At 49.7% G+C, this 17,184-nt stretch overlaps 1 protein-coding gene across 1 annotated transcript in view; it reads right to left on the reverse strand.

The window, feature by feature from the left end:
- Nucleotides 1-17,184, reverse strand: part of SLIT1 (slit guidance ligand 1) — a 196,814-nt gene that overhangs the window by 40,140 nt on the left and 139,490 nt on the right. Inside the window, exons 9-19 of the mRNA XM_004369979.1 lie at nt 14,809-14,956; nt 14,264-14,335; nt 13,770-13,841; nt 11,449-11,520; nt 10,619-10,762; nt 5,025-5,188; nt 4,205-4,228; nt 3,906-4,050; nt 3,065-3,139; nt 2,725-2,868; nt 449-592 (exon numbers count right to left, since the gene is read on the reverse strand). Coding sequence (XP_004370036.1) covers nt 449-592; nt 2,725-2,868; nt 3,065-3,139; nt 3,906-4,050; nt 4,205-4,228; nt 5,025-5,188; nt 10,619-10,762; nt 11,449-11,520; nt 13,770-13,841; nt 14,264-14,335; nt 14,809-14,956 — 1,204 coding nt within the window. The remainder of the gene's footprint in view (nt 1-448; nt 593-2,724; nt 2,869-3,064; nt 3,140-3,905; nt 4,051-4,204; nt 4,229-5,024; nt 5,189-10,618; nt 10,763-11,448; nt 11,521-13,769; nt 13,842-14,263; nt 14,336-14,808; nt 14,957-17,184) is intronic.

Raw genomic sequence — 17,184 nt, forward strand, 5'->3', positions numbered from 1 at the left:
GAGCTGGCAATCCTAAGGCCTCTTGGGCAGAAGTGCCCACTTCAACTGGACCTTTTTGCAAAAGAAGAGTCTTCCAAAGATGGTCTAGGGAAGTCAGCTCTTAGCTTCCTTCAGACCCCAGACCACTCTCCGAAAAGCCCACCGCCTCTGGTCCCCCCATGACAGCCCAGTTAGCCACAGTGGCCCTCCCCAGAGGATGGTCATGTCAGCCACAGATGCCTTCTTCAGCAATTATATCTATTCCTTGCAAGAACCCAACACAATAGATCTTCTTAACCCTATTATATAGACAGGGAACTGAGGCTCAGGGAACTTAGATGCTCTGCTGAAGCCACACAGATAATAAGTGCTGAAGGTGGGATTCAAGCCCGGCTCCAAAGGCTTCTGCTCTGCCGGATAGCTGATTTCAGAGCCACAGGCACATCTGTCCCAGAGAGCCAGGACTTACAGCGTAGAGAGGGACTGGAGGGTGTCGAAGGCTCCGGGGGAGATGGTGGTGATCTGGTTGTCATACAGCGAGAGGAGCCGGACGTTGCGCAGACCTGTGAAGCTATCATTGTGGATGCAGCTGATCCGGTTGTTCCTCAGCATCCTGCGGAGGAGGGAGGCGGTAAGAGAGGAGGGAAGGGCCCCATACTGTGTCTTGCAGGCAGATCCGTCCATGCAAGCGCCTTTGGCCACCATCCGCCAGTTCACTAATTCTCCAGGGAGCGCTGAGCCACGAGGGGGGATCGTGGCCCCTAATAGACCTCTGCTGTACGAGTGAGAGTTCTACATGTCTGTTCTCACCTCCTAAGAGCTCAGCTACTAACCAAAAGGTCAGCAGTTCGAATCCACCAGCCGCTCCTTGGAAACCCTATGGGGTCGCTATGAGTTGGAATCAACTCAATGGCAACAGGTTTGGCTTAGTTTGGTTTTCGCCTCCAGACTGTCCCACCGCTAAGATGCATCCAGGCTCTGTCCACTCCTCTCCATCCCACTGTGATAGCCCTCAGTCTGGCTCTCACTTTCACTTTCTGGATGGCCAATGGTTCTCTCCGACTTCAAGCCTCGCTCCACATCAATGCCCAAGAGATTTCCTTAGAACCTAAATGGAACTCATCAGCTGCTACACAGGAGGAGAGACCTGGTGATCTGCTTCCATAAAGATTAAAGCCTAGGAAACCCTATGGGGCATTTCTACTCTGTCCTATAGGGTCGCTATGAATCAGAATAGACTCGATGGCAACAACAATCACAACATTGCTTATAATAAAAAATACTGGAAACAGCCTTAATTTCCAATAATTATATAATATATAGTCATTAAAATGATGTTGTAGAAGAAATTTTAATAATATCAAAAGATGTTTACATTATGTTTAATGTAAAAGATGGTTACTAAATAAAATGTATCATAGGATTTAATAAAATACATTTCTAGGTATGTATTGTGTGTATTGTAAACATTACATACATTTATATATGCATGCATGGAAAAAAGACTGGAAGGATAGTGTTTATATCAACAGATTATTTCTAGATAATGATGTTGTTATGGGGATTTCTATTCCTGCCCTTGCACCTTACTCGTGTGCCCTTACTCTGCACCTGACTCCGTCCCAGCACCTGCCCTTCCCCTCTCCTCTGTCCCTGTCCAAGTTTTCCCTGGAAAGGACAAAGCAACTGGTAAAATAGCACACAGCACCCCGCCCCCAAGAATATTCAGCAAGTATAAAGAAGAATGAGGCAGCCCTCTATGAGCAGCCTGGAAAGATGGCCAGGCTATATTCACAATCAAAAAACGCAAGCTCAAAACAAAGTGCACAATCAAATCCCCTTTCTGTAAAACAAACAAACAAAAATCCACAGGGAGTCCCATCATGCATTCATTTACCGTACACAAATTCAACTGTACGTGCTCAGAAGACAAATCCAGGGCCCTGCTGCAGAGCTGGGATTTAAATCTAAGCAGGTTGCTTCTAGAGCCGTGTCATCCAATACAGTAGTCGATAGCCACATGTAACTGTTTAACTTTAAATTAACTAAATGAAATGAAAATTCAGTGCCTCAGTAAGCATCAGCCCCAGTGAATGCTCGACAGCCACTTGTGGCTACCAGGTTGGACGGCGCAGGTATAGTGCCTTGCCATCACTGTAGGAGCCCTATTGGGCGGCGTGGTCTATTAGACACTGAGCATCTACACGGTCATCTGGAGAGCCAGTGCTGCCTGGGCAGGGAGGGGACTCCCTGCAGCATTCACAGAGGGTGGGTGACGCGAAGATCTTACTGAGCGTCTGTGTCTGATTAGATTTGGCTGGATTCTGAGTTATAAGATCACACCAACATCCCTGCTCCCCCATCTTGAGTCCCCTCTGCAATGTCCCTGTCATGGGGTCATCCAGCTCCTCCTGCCTGCAGTAGTATTGGCCATTCCTGAACACACCTGTGGTTGACCACAGGACAACCAGAGGGGCCTCCATCCTTCCATTCCTTCACCAGGCACCAACCTCACATCCCAGGAAACCGTAAGAACAGGCCTCATTATGAGTTGCCAACATTTGACCATTTGTCCCCACCGCAGTCAGGGTACTTGGCTGTCGCCATTCTCCTGCAAGCTGGGGGGAAGGGGTTCCCACCCTCTCTCTTCCTTTCCCTTTAATGCATACACCTTCCACTGAGGCTTGACTTTTGCCCACCTCCATCCGGCTGGCCCACCCAGTTCCCCCGGTCCCGCACACTCACAGGGTCCTCAAGCCGTCCAGACCCCGGAACATGCTGCTCCGGATGGACTCCAGCTGGTTGGCGGTCAGGTGCAGCTCGCTCACAGAGGCGGCACCCTCGAAGGCCCCGTCTTCAATTTCTGACACCTTGTTGTTGCTCAGGTTGCTGGGGAGAGGAATGGCGGAGGATTATGGATGCCTGCACACAGGGGCTCAGGGCTCTCCCTTCCTGTACTCAACCTTCCCCGACAACACACACACTGGAGCTCTGGCCCCACTGGGAGCCCTCCCACCCGAGTATTTTCCTTCTCCACCCCAGGGGCCAGCGTCCTAACTGCGCCTGCCCTCCAATGGGGACTCACATTTTCTTCAGATGTGTGAGTTTTTTAAACATGCCAGTGGCCTCCAGGATGGAGATTTCATTGTTGTTCAAACGTCTGCACAAGACAATGAAGAGAACTGATACACCCACGTCGCTGTTATTGTGTGCCATCAAGTTGATTCTGACGCACAGGGACCCTGTAGGACAGAGGAGAACTGCCCCATAGGGTTTCCTAGGCTGTAGTCTTCACGGGAGCAGATCACCAAGTTTTTTCTCCCGTGGAGCAGCTGGCGGGTGCAAACCGCTGACCTTTTTGTCAGCAGCTGAGCACTTAACCACTGCACTACCAGGGCTCCCTTACACATCCATAAGAGACAGATATTAAAGTATCTTCTGAAATGAAAACCCTTGGGACTCCCAGAAGAATCTATCTGGCATGCCAAATTGATCCTATTTCAATGGAAGGCTAGGCCTAATGCTAGGGGGTAGATGGGAGTATTTTGCCATTAAAAATGCCATGAAAATTCACATACATGAAATGACAGATGTGTGCAGGTATTCATGCATATATAATGGCTGAAGTGGTGGCTTAAGCCCAAACTTATGCTAATGGAATCAAGTGCTCTCAAAAAAGGCAAAAGTATGATTGAGAAAGCCCACCCCGTGTTCAGGCTGGTGACCCGCTCTGGGTGCTGAAGGCTGCTTTGTGAGGGGAGTGTAGGGCTGGGAGTCAGAAGCAGGGGCCGCAGGAGCGGAGGGGTCCTGCTTCCTGCCAAGCCCAGCAACAACTGGGGAGGGTCTTTGGCAGGCCCCCAAATAGGGCTGGACCAGAAAAAAACCCAGAGTGGGCCCAGGAGGGTTAGGTAAAGGGAGGCCCTCACAACTCGGCCGTGGACTGGGGGATGCGCTCAGGGATCTTCGTGAGCTTCAGGCTGGAGCACTCCACCATGCTGGCCTCGCAGCGGCACTTGTGCGGGCAAACCATGTCGCTGTTGCACTCACTGTTCAGCCGGTAATCCTCAGTGCCTGCAGGGAGGGGCAAGGGCTGGGGTCTGAGGGCTGGGGCAGGCTCCAAGCAACTGCTGGCTGGAGGGCTGACCTCGGGTCTGCAGCCCAATCCCTGCCCACCCACTGCTGCCACCTGCCTCCCAAGCTGGCCTTGGCTCCCCCACTCTCCTACCTGGAATGAAGTACTGCTCCTTGGCTGGGGAGAGAAGCAGAAACACCATGATGGTGGAATCATTTAGGACTCGCAGGAACAGACCAGGCCCCAGCCCCACTCCCCAGTGAAAAGGTCCCCAAAGATGAGGCAGGGGCCCCAAATCAGGTCCCAAAGTCCATCCGCCCAGCCCCAGTGTGGAGAAGTCCTTGCTACGGGGCACAGATGTTTTTGCCCAGGCCACTGCCAAGGCCAAACCCAATTAAAGCTCTCTCAAGGAGCGCCAAAAACAATCCAAACTCTACTTGCAATAGTGCGAGAAGGAGACTGCTGACTTTACGATGGGCACGGGGCAGCAGTGGATCAAGTTCCAGACAAGACCTGAACTCGGAAGCTAGCCACACCATCCCCAGCCAGGTGCCAGGCTGACTGCAGTTGCTGGGGCTGTTCCTGCTGTCCTGAAGCCTGGGGGCAGCTCCTATCTCACTGTTGAGGGCTCCCAGGCCTCCCACCTGTCTTCCAAGGCTTGAAAGCAATGGCATGAGAGAGAGCTGGCCTGGGAGTAGAGGGCACTGGATCATTGTCTGAGTCCTCACTCTGGGACCTGCAGCAAGTCCCCCCTCTCCTCTAGGTCTCCATGAAATGAGCAGAGGGACTGAACAACCACCCAGGCCAAAGTCCTGAACTTGGGGCCTCTCCACCCTCCTGTGGGGGTCCAGGGTACCTGAGGACACCCTTGGTGGGGCCACCTAGGAAACATCACTGGGTCCCTGAGCAGACTGAAGACAGGCAGACAGGCAGACAGACAGACAGACATGAGAGCAGGTGAGCAGGTAGCTACCTGAGCACCGGAACTTCTTGCTCTTGATCTGCCCGATGCGCTTGTTGGCTAGGCGCCGGGGGCTGGCACAGCGGGCGCCGCTTGTCTCGATGGGGTTGGTGCGCAGGAAGTCCGCTAGCCACTTGAGGTTACAGTCGCAGATGAAAGGGTTCTGGGCTAGATGCCTGTCCAAAGAGGGCAGACCGGGGGTCAGAGACAGGGGCCACAAACTTTCACTGACCTCCACCTGGACAGGGCCTCGCTGCTCGGTGATTCTTCTACAAGACTTCTCTTTGCACAAGAGGAATTCAGAAAACATTAGTGCATAGTTACTTATTCTCTTGCTGGGCTTCTTCCTGTGTTACTAGCAGGATGAGTGTGTTGGTGGGGGAGAGAGACAGGTGACAGGTGACACCAGCCAAGGAAACCCGGGTTGATATGAGTGGCCACTCGGTGGCTTCCCCACATGTGAGCCCTGACGGTCCAGCAGGGCTCAGACCAGCCACGCTATGCCTGCCCTGCACATGGCTTTCCTGCCCAAGACCCACAGAAGAGCATCCCTGCTGCGCTTGTTCTGGCTACTGCCCCAGGGCTGCCGTTTCTGTTCACAGAACTGAGAGCCAATGCTCACACACGAAAGTGCAGAGAGACAGAGCCGGGGGCCAGTTCAGAGGGACTTACCAAGCCACGGTCATTTTTGTTCCCTCTAAGCGCCATCAGCTCAAGCATCTAACTTTTTGGCCTCAGCCCAGCCCTCTGCCACGGGCTGCCCGCCTCTCCAAGCCAAGGAATGAACGTGGCCCGGGGTCTGGGCGCGGCTCAGCCCAGACCTCAGCTGCTTTCTCTCCTGTCCAGCGCCTCCAGGGCTCTACCCTGTGTAATATTGTCGAGGTACCTGGATGGAGCTCTGCTTTGTCCAGCCACCTCTGCCCCTCCGCTTTACAGCTTTCCTCCCCATTTCCTGCTTGAGTCCTGGCTCCTCTCAGCTCCACCAGGCTCCCCCCACTGCTTCTGCATCCAGCTTAACATTTGCTTCCCATTTTAAACAGTCAGTTTGCACACACAGATGTGTTGGCTGACTCCCCAAGGCAGAGTTCTCAGATAAATTAAAATAGCAGGATTTACAGACTGCTTAGGAATCCTCCCTAGTTGCCCCATCCACACCTGTTTGTGCTTCAGTGTCCCAACCTCTGCGTGAACTAATTGCTTCCCTTTACCACCATCTTGGTAGAAAACTCTGCTGAAAATCAATTCAGTTATGTTGTTCAGGCATGTACCAAAATGTTCGAGTAGGTGGGGGGCGTTGAATATATCCTTTTTAAGTATGGGCTATTTGTGTCAAAAACAACATAGAAAACTTAAACCACCTACAGAGGCAAGCGGCTTCTGTATAAACTGAAGTATTTGATGCAAATTAGAATTTTTAAAAATTACAAAGGATAGCGAGCTGGGGAGGGAAAATGCTCAGGTGGAAGAAAAAAATCTGGTGAAAATTAATTATGTTAAAGTTACATCGAGAAGTGTGTTGTTATGTGGCCATGCAGCTATCTTCATACACATTTCTGACAGTGGGAGGAAAGGGAAGGGGGACTGATTCCCAATGACTTTCTTGGAATACTGGTAGAGCAGCCACACCTAAAAATCTTTTGGGGCAGATGTTCAACGTCATTAGTCATTAGGGAAATGCAAATTAAAACCACAATGAGATACCACTTCACACACACTGGAATGTCTATTATCAAAAAAACAGACAATACCAAGTGTTGACCAGGATGTGGAGGAACTGGAACGTTCATAGGCTGCTGGTGGGAATGTAAAGTGGTGTAGTCACTTTGGGAAACAGTGGTAGTTTTTTTTAAAAGTTGAACATAAATTTTCCATATGATCCAGTAATTCTAAGAGAAATGAAAATGTATGTCTACACAAAGATGTGTATGCTGATGTTTATAGCATCATTATTCATAATAGCTCCAAAGTGGAAACCATCCAAATGTCCATCAACTGGATTGTATAAACAAAATGTAGTACACTCATACAATGGGATATCATTTGGCACTAAAAAGAAACAAAGCACTGATATATGCTACGACATAGATGCACCTTAAAAACATGTTAAGCAAAAGAAGTCAGCCACAAAAGACAACGGATTATATGATTCCATTTTTGTGAAATGTTCAGAAAAGTCCAATCTATTGAGACAGAAATTAGATTAGTGGTTGCCTGGGGCTGGGGCTGAGAACGAGGACTGATTGCAAATGGGCACAAGGGATTTTTGAAGGGTGACGAAAATGTTCTAAATTAGATTGGGGTAATAGTTGCACAGCTCTGTAATTTTACTAAAAATCATTTAATTGTACACATAGAACGGTGGATTTTATGGTATGTAAGTTAAAAAAATTTTTTTTAATCTTTCGGGGCAAGTAAAACTGTAGCAAACTCAATACTATAACACAAGGCATTCAGCCACAGATCTTAGAGCTACAGACAAATCAAGGAAGATTTTGTGAATTTAAATCTGCTCTGGTCTAACAAAACAAAACTCAGTCAAGGAGTTCAACCACAGAGGGGTAATCAGAATATTTGATTGCACTTTGGACCTACATTTCTTTTATTATTGTTCCAAATTTTATTTTGGTTGCTGATATATAACAAACCAAAACCAAACCCGTTGCCATCGAGTAAATTCCAGCTCACAGCGACCCTATAGGACAGAGTAGAACTGCCCTGTAGGGTTTCCAAGGAGCTGCTGGTGGATTCAAACTGCCAACCTTTTGGTTAGTAGCCGAGCTCTTAACCACTATACTACCAGGGTTCCTGATATATAATAGTTGTTCATTAAAGTTCAGTTTTGCTTTTCAATGTTAATAATGAGGCTTATTCTTACAGAAAAGCACCATTGAGGTAGGAAGCTAACTAATTTCTCACTTATGCTGAGGAGGCACCTGAGATTAATCCCTGCTTCACAGGCTGGTCTGTGACCTTGGGTGAGTTATTTAACCTCCTTCTGCCTCAGTTTCCTTGTAAGTAAAATCAGGGATGACAGAACCTACCTCCACAGGGTTATTATGAGTTTTAAGTAAGATAAAGCACACAAAAAACCGCAGCCTGGCATTCCATAAGTGCCCAATAAAACCAAAACCAAACTCATTCCCATCCAGTTGATTCCAACTCATAGCAACCCCATAGGAAAGACTATAACTGCCTCACAGGGTTTCCAAGGCTGTAATCTTTAAGGAAGCAGACTGCCACATCTTTCTCCCGTGGAGCGGCTGGTGGATTCAAATTACCCACCTTTCAGTTAGCAGCTGAGTGCTTAACCACTGTACCACCAGAACTCCTTAAGTGTCCAATAAATGGGGCTTATTGTTATTGTGGAGACCCTGGGTGGTGGAAATGTTTAATATGTTCAGCTACTAATCAAAAGGTTGGTGGTTTGAGTCTACCCAGAGGCGCCTCAGAAGAAAGGCCAGGGGATTTACTTCTGAAAAATCAGCCACTGAACACAGTTCTGCTCTGACACACATAGGTTAACCGTAAGTTGGCACTGACTGGTTTTGGTTTACTGTTATTGCTGTTTTCAGTATTACTGCTACTACTCTCTCGCCTATGGGAAGCCTTTCTGTCCTAATATTCTCTGCTCCAGCTTTGCGGCCGCAGCTTATTCCTCTGGTGGCAGTGGCCAGATCTCAGATACAATGTCTAGGAGGACATAAACACGCTCTGAAATCAGCCAGGTAAATGGACACAGACGAAGGCTGCCGACACCTCACTATGCATTTGCCTTGTTCAATCGCCTTCCACCTGGAGAGAAAAACTCTTCACGCTGAGTTCTCTCAACCCCATTCCCGATCCCCAAGGCTCTCCTGGCTGTGGGTCTTTGGCCTTCAAATCTCCTTGGCTTGTTTCTTGCCACGTTTTTCTTGGACGTTCCGCCAACTGCTTAAAATAATCTACCTTGAGATGCCTCCTTGGTAACCTCTAATTCCACATACTTGGGAAGATTTCCCCGTGGTGCTCCATCTTCCTCTCCTGGCTATAATTAAATTAATTAGCAGGAGTGGGGCCGTGGGTTTTAATGAGTTTGCCTTTGTGGCCGACATCCCTGCGGAGACCCCAGGGAACAGAAGCGGTGCCTTTATCCCAACCTGTTTCGCACCTATCCCAGCACCCCGTGCAGATATTATCTGCAGAAAGACAGTGGCAAGGATGACAACGACAACAAAGGCCACGATAATGTTCATAACAAATGCTCATCACACATGCATCACAGAACCCACAGGTCTGCACATCAAGCCAAACTGCAGGCCCAGAAGTAAATCTGTAGTACCAAGGTGACCACTTACGTGCCTAAGTTTAACCAAATAGTAGATGAGAAGAAGTTTCCCTTTACGGAAGTAGTGCAGCTATACAATAAGGTCTTTTTCCCTAAGCATAACCACACATCACTATCAAATGAAGAGGGAACGTTAGAATGCAAATATCACCATTTTGGGATCCCTATACTACAGAAGTAATGACGAAGTGCTTTCACCAAATAAATTGCAAGGAAAAAAGGAGACGGAGAGGAAGCCTGCAGATTAAAAGAGACTTAAGGGATACACCAACCAATATCAGCCAACTGTATTGCATAGGCCTTAATTAAATCCTGATTCCAAAAATGACAAAATTGACAATTGGAAATTCAAACACTAACTAGATATTTGATCTAATTAGATATTTAATTGTTAGATTTTTAGGTATAATAGTAGCATTGTGGTTGTGTTTTTAAAGACTCCTTGCCTTGTAGAGATCTGTATGAAGTCGGTATGGATGACACATAGTATGTGAGATTTGCTTCAAAATAGTTCGGGTGGGATGGAAGACAAGGAGGTATAAATGAAACCAAACTGGCAATGAGTTAATAACTATTAAAGGTGAGTGATAAATACTTGGGGGTTCACTGCACTACTTGTAATATGTTTGTATATTTCCATGATAAAAGCTGAAAACAAATCCCTACATTTAGTACGTTCTCATTTTTAATTTATAATTACCAGTGTTATGATTGTATTTCATTTAACTTAAGACATTATCAATGGCAAAACGCACTGTTATTTTATATACTATCAAGAAAGAACAAAATGTTGCCAATTAAATGATATGCCATCCATTGTAATACGCATCACAGCTTCGGATATGTTAATGTGGAAACAGTGTGTCTTAGAATCGGTGAGCTTTATTATTATTATAAACTGTAGCCAGCTTTATCAAGCACTTATGATGAGCTAAGCTCTGTACAAACATCTCCTTTAATCTCTGAACACCAATGAAGGAGACGATATCCCCATTTTACGGATGAGTAAACTGAGGTTGAGAGAAACTATTTGTCCAGGGCCACACAGCCAATAGTAGGCATAGCTGGGATTTGAACCCAGGATTGTCCAACCTAGAGCCTGTACTCCTTCCGCTATAGAGACCACCCCCAGTGAGTATCACCGCCCAGGGCAGGACAGGAACACGCCGTCTGCACCTGGAGGCTGTTACCTCCCTCCAAGCCCACTTGCTAGGACCTTCTCTCTGTGGCAACCAGAGGGAGGAAGGGAGGGAGGGAGAGGAGGTGGGCGGAGGGCACTCACAGGGTCTGGATGGCCCGAAGGGAGGTGAAGGTGCCCTTGGCCAGACTCTGGATCTTGTTATCATACAGGGAGAGCAGCGACAGGTTCTGCAGGTCCTGGAAGGCGTCAGGCCGGATGCAGTTGATCTTGTTGGCATTCAGAAGCCTTTGGGCAGAGCCAGAGTCAGGTGGTGAGGGGAGAGGCACAGAATCAGAGTCATCAATGGTCCTGGGCATCTCCCTAGTCACCTGACATGCATTTTTCAGGGAGGAGCCCCTGGAAAGCAGGCACAGGGAATCTGGCCCTCTGGATGTCCCCTCCTCATGCAGAGGGGCTGAGAACTCCAACTGCCTGCTCCGTGCAGAGGGACCATCTGAGTCTGCCCTCTTCTCTTTCAGGGAACTGCCAGAGATGCCCCACGGGATTCCAGAGAGCAGAGAACATGGTGGCAAAGCCATCTCCCAAAGGCTTTCTCGGGAGATCTTCCTCCTTCCCAGATTTCTGCTGGCCAGCTGAGATGGAGCATTTGGGTTCAGTGCCTCTTGGGTTCTGGGGGAGACTACTTGCCTGAACACTCATGGAACACAGGCCCCGGCTCAGCGACCTCTAGGCTCTGGCGTCCTCCAATCAGCTCTGACCCCATCTTCCCCCTCACAGCCCCCACCACCCTGCCTACTGCTCCGCTTGCCCTGTGGCCTCTCAAACCCTACCAGGTCTGCCCTTCTTCCCACCTCTCATCTCAACCAAGTCCCCGTACTCCTACGAGACTGAAGAGCCAGTTTGAGAGGCCTAAGGAACACTGACCCACCTCCCCAGACCCCACCCAAGGACACCCGAAGACCGGTGCTTACAAAAGCTGTAGGGTGTACAGGCCTCCGAACACACCACGGGGGAGGTCTGTGATCTTGTTGCCATAGAGGACCCTAGAGAGAAGCAGCAGAAAGAGAAGATGAGAGGACAGCCCACCAGGGCCATGGCACAGCTCTGCAGGTTGTGCACGGCACAATAGCACCACCGCGAAGCTGTACCATTCAGACAACGGACACCAGACGTGTATACTTACTATAACGAGTTCCCAGCAGATGGCAGTGAAGTCTCTTAAGAAAGGGTCACCTTTTTCTAATTTGCAAAAAGGTACTTTATGGGCTACAGGGGGCCATGATTCCCATTACTGCCTCAGCAGCCCCTGGTCCTAGCCCTTACATGGGGCCCCACAGAAGCCTGCCAAGGGGCTCTTCTGGGGAACTCCATGGGAAATTGGCCTGGTCCTGGATCCAAAAAGAGACTGTTTAAAGAGGAGGAAATCCCACGGGCAGGAATGATTAACATATTTTCAGAGAAATACAGGAAAAACTAGAATGGCAGTCTGCAGGAGCACTGTGCGTCCTGGCACGGCAAACAGGCTTCCCTGCACAGAGACGACGCCAGGCGGAAACAGACCCAAGTGCTAACTGTGCTGAGGTCTGAGGGTGGGATTGCAAGGGATTTTGTCTTTTTTTTTGTACTTCGGTATTTTCGGTTTTCTATGTTGAGCACGAATTACATACATAATCAGAGTAACAAAGCAGAGGTTTCAAAAAGACATGCAGGGAGGCGTGGGTTTTACGATATCACCTGGCATATTTTCCTGTCTCCAGGAAGACAGTGAGGGCATCAAGGGGCTTGGAGGTGTGAGTTCTAGTCCCAATATCATAATCAGCCCCCACCAGCCATCCCTTATAAACACTCAATCTGAGTAAAAGCCGTGCATGCTGTGTCTTCAAACACGGCTTCGAGATCATTCCTGGGGGAGGGAACAGCAGTAGTCGAGGCCCGAAGTGGGGTCCAGGTCAGCACGTGTGAGGAACTGAGAAGGCCAGTGTGGCTTGAGTGGAGAAAGCAAGTGGGACAGTATCTTGGATTTTACCCGCCAGCACCAGGAAGCCTTTGAGAAATGATCAGACATGTTCTCAAGCTGCCATGTGGGGAATGGAGTGGAGAGAGCAGGAGTTGAAGCAGGGGAGACAGGGTCAGGGCAAGCCAAGGGTGGACACTGTTGATGGGATCTATTGCATGACCTTAGCACACAAGTTCCCGGATGGTGGAGGGTGGCTGTGACCAGGTACCCATGAGCAACAGAAACCCACCTAGATGGGTTATTGTCACCTGTTCCACTTCTCAGAGGAAAAGCCCTACATTTTGGCAGGCTGCCTCCAGGATCTGATGTCAGCTAGTGATAGTAACCCAACACCAGGCCATTGGGTACAGTTGTGTATGCTGTGCACTCACAACCAAGGGTGCCATTCACAGTTGCCTGGACATGTGCAATGCATTAGCCCCACCTACTACCTGGGACCCTACTCCAAGCTTATGTCCAGTGGTGGTGAGGGGCAGGTGAAAACACTCATTCCTAAGAGTAACAAGTGGCTCCTACCATAGGGAGCTTGGCTGGCCGTTAGTGTGCCTTGTGTACAAAGTGCATTTCCATTACTCACAGTTCTCAGAGAACAAGGGGCTTGGTGCACCTGGGGGTGTAAGCATAGGTTCTTGGAAAAACAGAGATGATGGAACATTTCCAAGATGGATTTTCGATGCTGCAGTATGTTTTGTTGAGTGACAGATCCCCACTGGACGGAGGTAGAGGAAAAGTCCTCAAACACCCACCACATCTTGGGCTGAGAGCACATTTGTGATGAAAGGTGGCAAGGTGTGCAGATGTCACCATTGGAGCTGTAGGTCAACCAACCCTGTGGGTAAACCCAGGGAAGGCTCAGGGGTATGAAATGCGGGGTCTGTGGGGAGGTAGGGCCAGCATGAAGGCTGGACCCAGGTCAGATGATCACCACAAACAATGCTGGGAAGACCTGACAATAGTGGGAGAAGCATCAGAGTTGCCAGAGGCAAAGAGTCCACCTCGCTTTTCCAGACACTCAGCCTTTGATTCCCTTCTCCCCTCCCAGCCGGGGAGGAACACCAGTGAGAGAAGGGGAGCTGGCACAGCAATCCTAGACTACGCAGCCAGGTCAGGCCCACTGAGGCCAGAGCAGACGGCGTGGGGATGGGGTGTACAGCTGTGCAGAGACGTGGTCCGAACAGACCTGCTCCTCATCAGCACCCACCAGAGGAGCCCTGGCTTGTCAGCCTCCTTGGAGACCGCCCTGGGCCACCCAAGATCCTGGGCACTGCTACTCACAGCGAGTTTAGGGAGCGGAGGCCCTGGAAGGCGTCGGGTGCTATCTCTGCTATCTGGTTGTTGCTCAGGTCTCTGCAAAGTGAGCAGGAGAGAAGGTGGCTGAATCCCTTGACGACCACAGGGCCCTGTCTGGTCCCCTCTACCTCCTAGGCACCATGCAAGACAAGGACTTTTTTGAAGTTAGAAAAGGGAGGGCCAGTTCCCCCATCCACTCAAAACACCCACAGGCCAGTGTTCCCAAGTGCCGTCGGGGGAGCTGAGAATCGGCTCTGCTCACGGGCCAGACTGTGGCTTGGAACCTCACTTAGGCCTCACGACAAGCCTGTGGGGGTCACCACACTGTCCCTCCTTCACAGAGGGCAACCTGGGGGTCAGGACAACCAGCAGCTCACTCAGGGCCACTCTGGTGTTGGAGGCGGAGTCGGGCCTGAACCCCGGGTCCAGGCTCTTTCTCCCACCCTGTGTGTCTCCCAGGGGGCAGAGGGAGCCCTCACATCCTCCTCAGCTTTCTGTAGGGAGAAAAGGCGCCCGGGGGGATGGACTTGATCCCATTGAGTTCCAGGCGGCTGCAAGACAGAACACAGAGGAAGTGAGAGGGTCAGTGTCACCCCAGTCCTGCTGTTCCCACCGAGCCCTTTGCCCCTCCTGCCCCAGCTCCCATCGCCCTCCTGGGGGCCAAAGTCTGGAGCAGGTGGCACGAGGCAGAGAAAGGGAGTGCCTTGATTTGAGCTCCAGTATCCCAGGCTTCCGCGGCGGAGAAGGGCCGTGAAGGATGCTAACACCCAGAACCGATGCCGGCAGGCTCACTCGGAGTCCAGAAGGCTGGACAGAAGGACAACAGAAGGACACTGCCTCCTCCATCCTCTGGAGGATCTCAACCCTGGGCAAACTGTGTCCTCATTTGCCACTGAGAGGCCTGGGGACAAGTCCTGGGTGGTGCCTGCTTCAGCTCGGCACTGTACTGGCAGAGCCTGGCCAGGCCAGAGGGGCCCATTTCCCCGCACCTGCCCTGCCCTTGCCCACCCTGCCCTGCTCTCACATCTCTGTCATGGTCTCAGGCAGATTGGCGGGGATGGCGGTGAGGCCTTTGCCTCGACAGTCCACGATGCCGTTGCTGCAGGCGCACATGGCTGGGCAGGAGCCGGAGGAGAGGGTGCAGGCGGGTGCACGCCCTGCCTCTCCCTGGCCTGCGAAAACAGCGGGGTGTGACTCCAGCTATCTCGTGTCAGCACCCCCACCCCCAGATACAGACTGGGCCCCAGAGACAGTTTCCAGGGATGAGGGCAAACCAGGGGAGATCACTAGGGATGCACAGAATAAGGGGTTTCAGAGTAGGATGCAACTCTGGGGGCGTCTGGCACATCTAAACCAAATCCCACTGCCATCGAGTCGAAGCCCCATAGGGTTTCCAAGACTGCCACATCTTTCTACCGTGGAGCAGCTGGTGGGTTTGAACTGCCAACCTTTCTTAACCCCTCTGCTTAACCACTTTACCAGCAGGGCTCCTGGCCTGGCACAAAGCAGGTGCTTATTAGCTGTTTGCTAAGCTTGGATCTAAACCTAACCTATGCTGCATGAGGATGAGATTCATACGCTCAGAAATCCCGGCCTCGAACCCCAAGCCTCCAGGTTCTAGTCCAAGTCACTTTGATGTCCTCATCAGTCATATGAGCATGAGAATGACTATGTTTATCAAGCACCTACTCTGTGCCATGGTGGCATAGTGGTAAGTGCTCGGCTGCTAACCAAAAGTTCGGTGGTTCAAACCCACCAGCCGCTCTATGGGGGAAAGATGTGGTAGTCTGCTTCCATAAAAATTTACAACCTTTGGAGTCAAGATCGACTCCATGGCAACAGGTCTGGTTTTTGGTTACTCTGTGCAGTGCTCTGTGATAGGTGTGGCACGTGCAGTATCTCGTTTAAATCCTGCTGCCCAACCCTGCAAGGAACATACTATTGTTGTTGCCATTTTACAGGTGAGAAAACTGAGACCTCGAAATTAATTAATTTGTATAAATTCACATAGCTAATAGATGGTAAAGCCAAGATAAGCCCAGTGTCTGATACAAAAGCCCACCCTTTTTAAAAATTGAGGTACAAATTATAAAGTGCACTAATCTTAAGTGTGTAACTCATTGGATGTTTACATATGGATGCACCTGTGGAACCAACACTGAGTTATGAAATGTTTCCATCACCCAAGAAGATTCTCTCATACCCCTTCCCCAAGGTAACTCTGAAATCTATAGCCAAAGATCTGTTTTGCTTGTTTGTGAATTTCACATAAATGAAATCATACAGTAGGTACTCTTGTATCTGGCTTATTTCGCTCAGTACAAATTCTTTGAAAATTCACCGATGTTGTTGCATGTATCAATAGTTTCTTCTTTTTTATTGCTGCATAGTATTCTGTTGTATGAATACATCACAATTAGTTAATCCATTCTCTTGTTGATGGTCATTTGGGTTGTTTCTAACTTTGGGCTATTCTGTAAAAAAGCTGCCTTGAATATCTTTGGACATGGTTTTTTGAAGACCATATGCACATGCCTAGCAGTGGAGTTTCACGGCCATAGACCCATTGCCTTCCAGTCGATTCCAATTCATAGCAACCCTATAGGACAGAGTAGAACTGCCCCATAAGATTCCCAATACTGTAATCTTTACAAAAGCAGACTGCCACATCTTTCTCCCATGGAGCGGCTGGTGGGTTCGAACCACCGAACTTTCAGTTAGCAGCTGAGCACTTAATCACTGCACCACCAGGGCTCCTCTTGCAGGGCCTTCAAGCAGACATATGTTTAGCTTTAATGGATCCTACTCAACAGTGGCTCAGCTCATTTACACTCCTACCAGCATTTTAGCCTCTGAACCTTTTCCTTTCCTTGGCGACCCTGTAGGGTGGGAGCCAAGATCAAAAGCAAAGGTATGAGAATTGTGAGAATGCCGTTCTCAGGGAAGGGCTTGGCAGGCTGAGGGAAGCAGCACTGAACAGAATCCAGGAAATGAAATGCCTTGTATTAATGCCTTGAAACCAAAGTATTCAAATCAAAGAAAACATATGCATTTCAAAATAAAAATTATCCAAGTGAATTATCCATTCTTATTCCCAACCCCACGGCAGCCTGAGCTCTGGCTCTCCTCGTGCACGTGGGGACATATCTGTGTGCATACACACAGACAGACACAGTCACCTCCGTGTATCCATGTAGTGTGGAGGGTCGGATGCCCTGGCTCTCCTCTCCTCCCTCTCTCTCCCTCTCTCACACACACACACATACACGCAGGCACATCAATGTGGTGAGGAGGGTAAGACACCTTGGTTGTCCTCTCTGTCACACACACACACACACACACACACACACACACACACACGTACACACACATCCATGTGGAGTGGAGGGTGAGCAACGTT

This window comes from Trichechus manatus, unplaced genomic scaffold, assembly GCF_000243295.1.
Source record: "Trichechus manatus latirostris isolate Lorelei unplaced genomic scaffold, TriManLat1.0 scaffold00007, whole genome shotgun sequence".
NCBI lineage: Eukaryota > Metazoa > Chordata > Mammalia > Sirenia > Trichechidae > Trichechus > Trichechus manatus.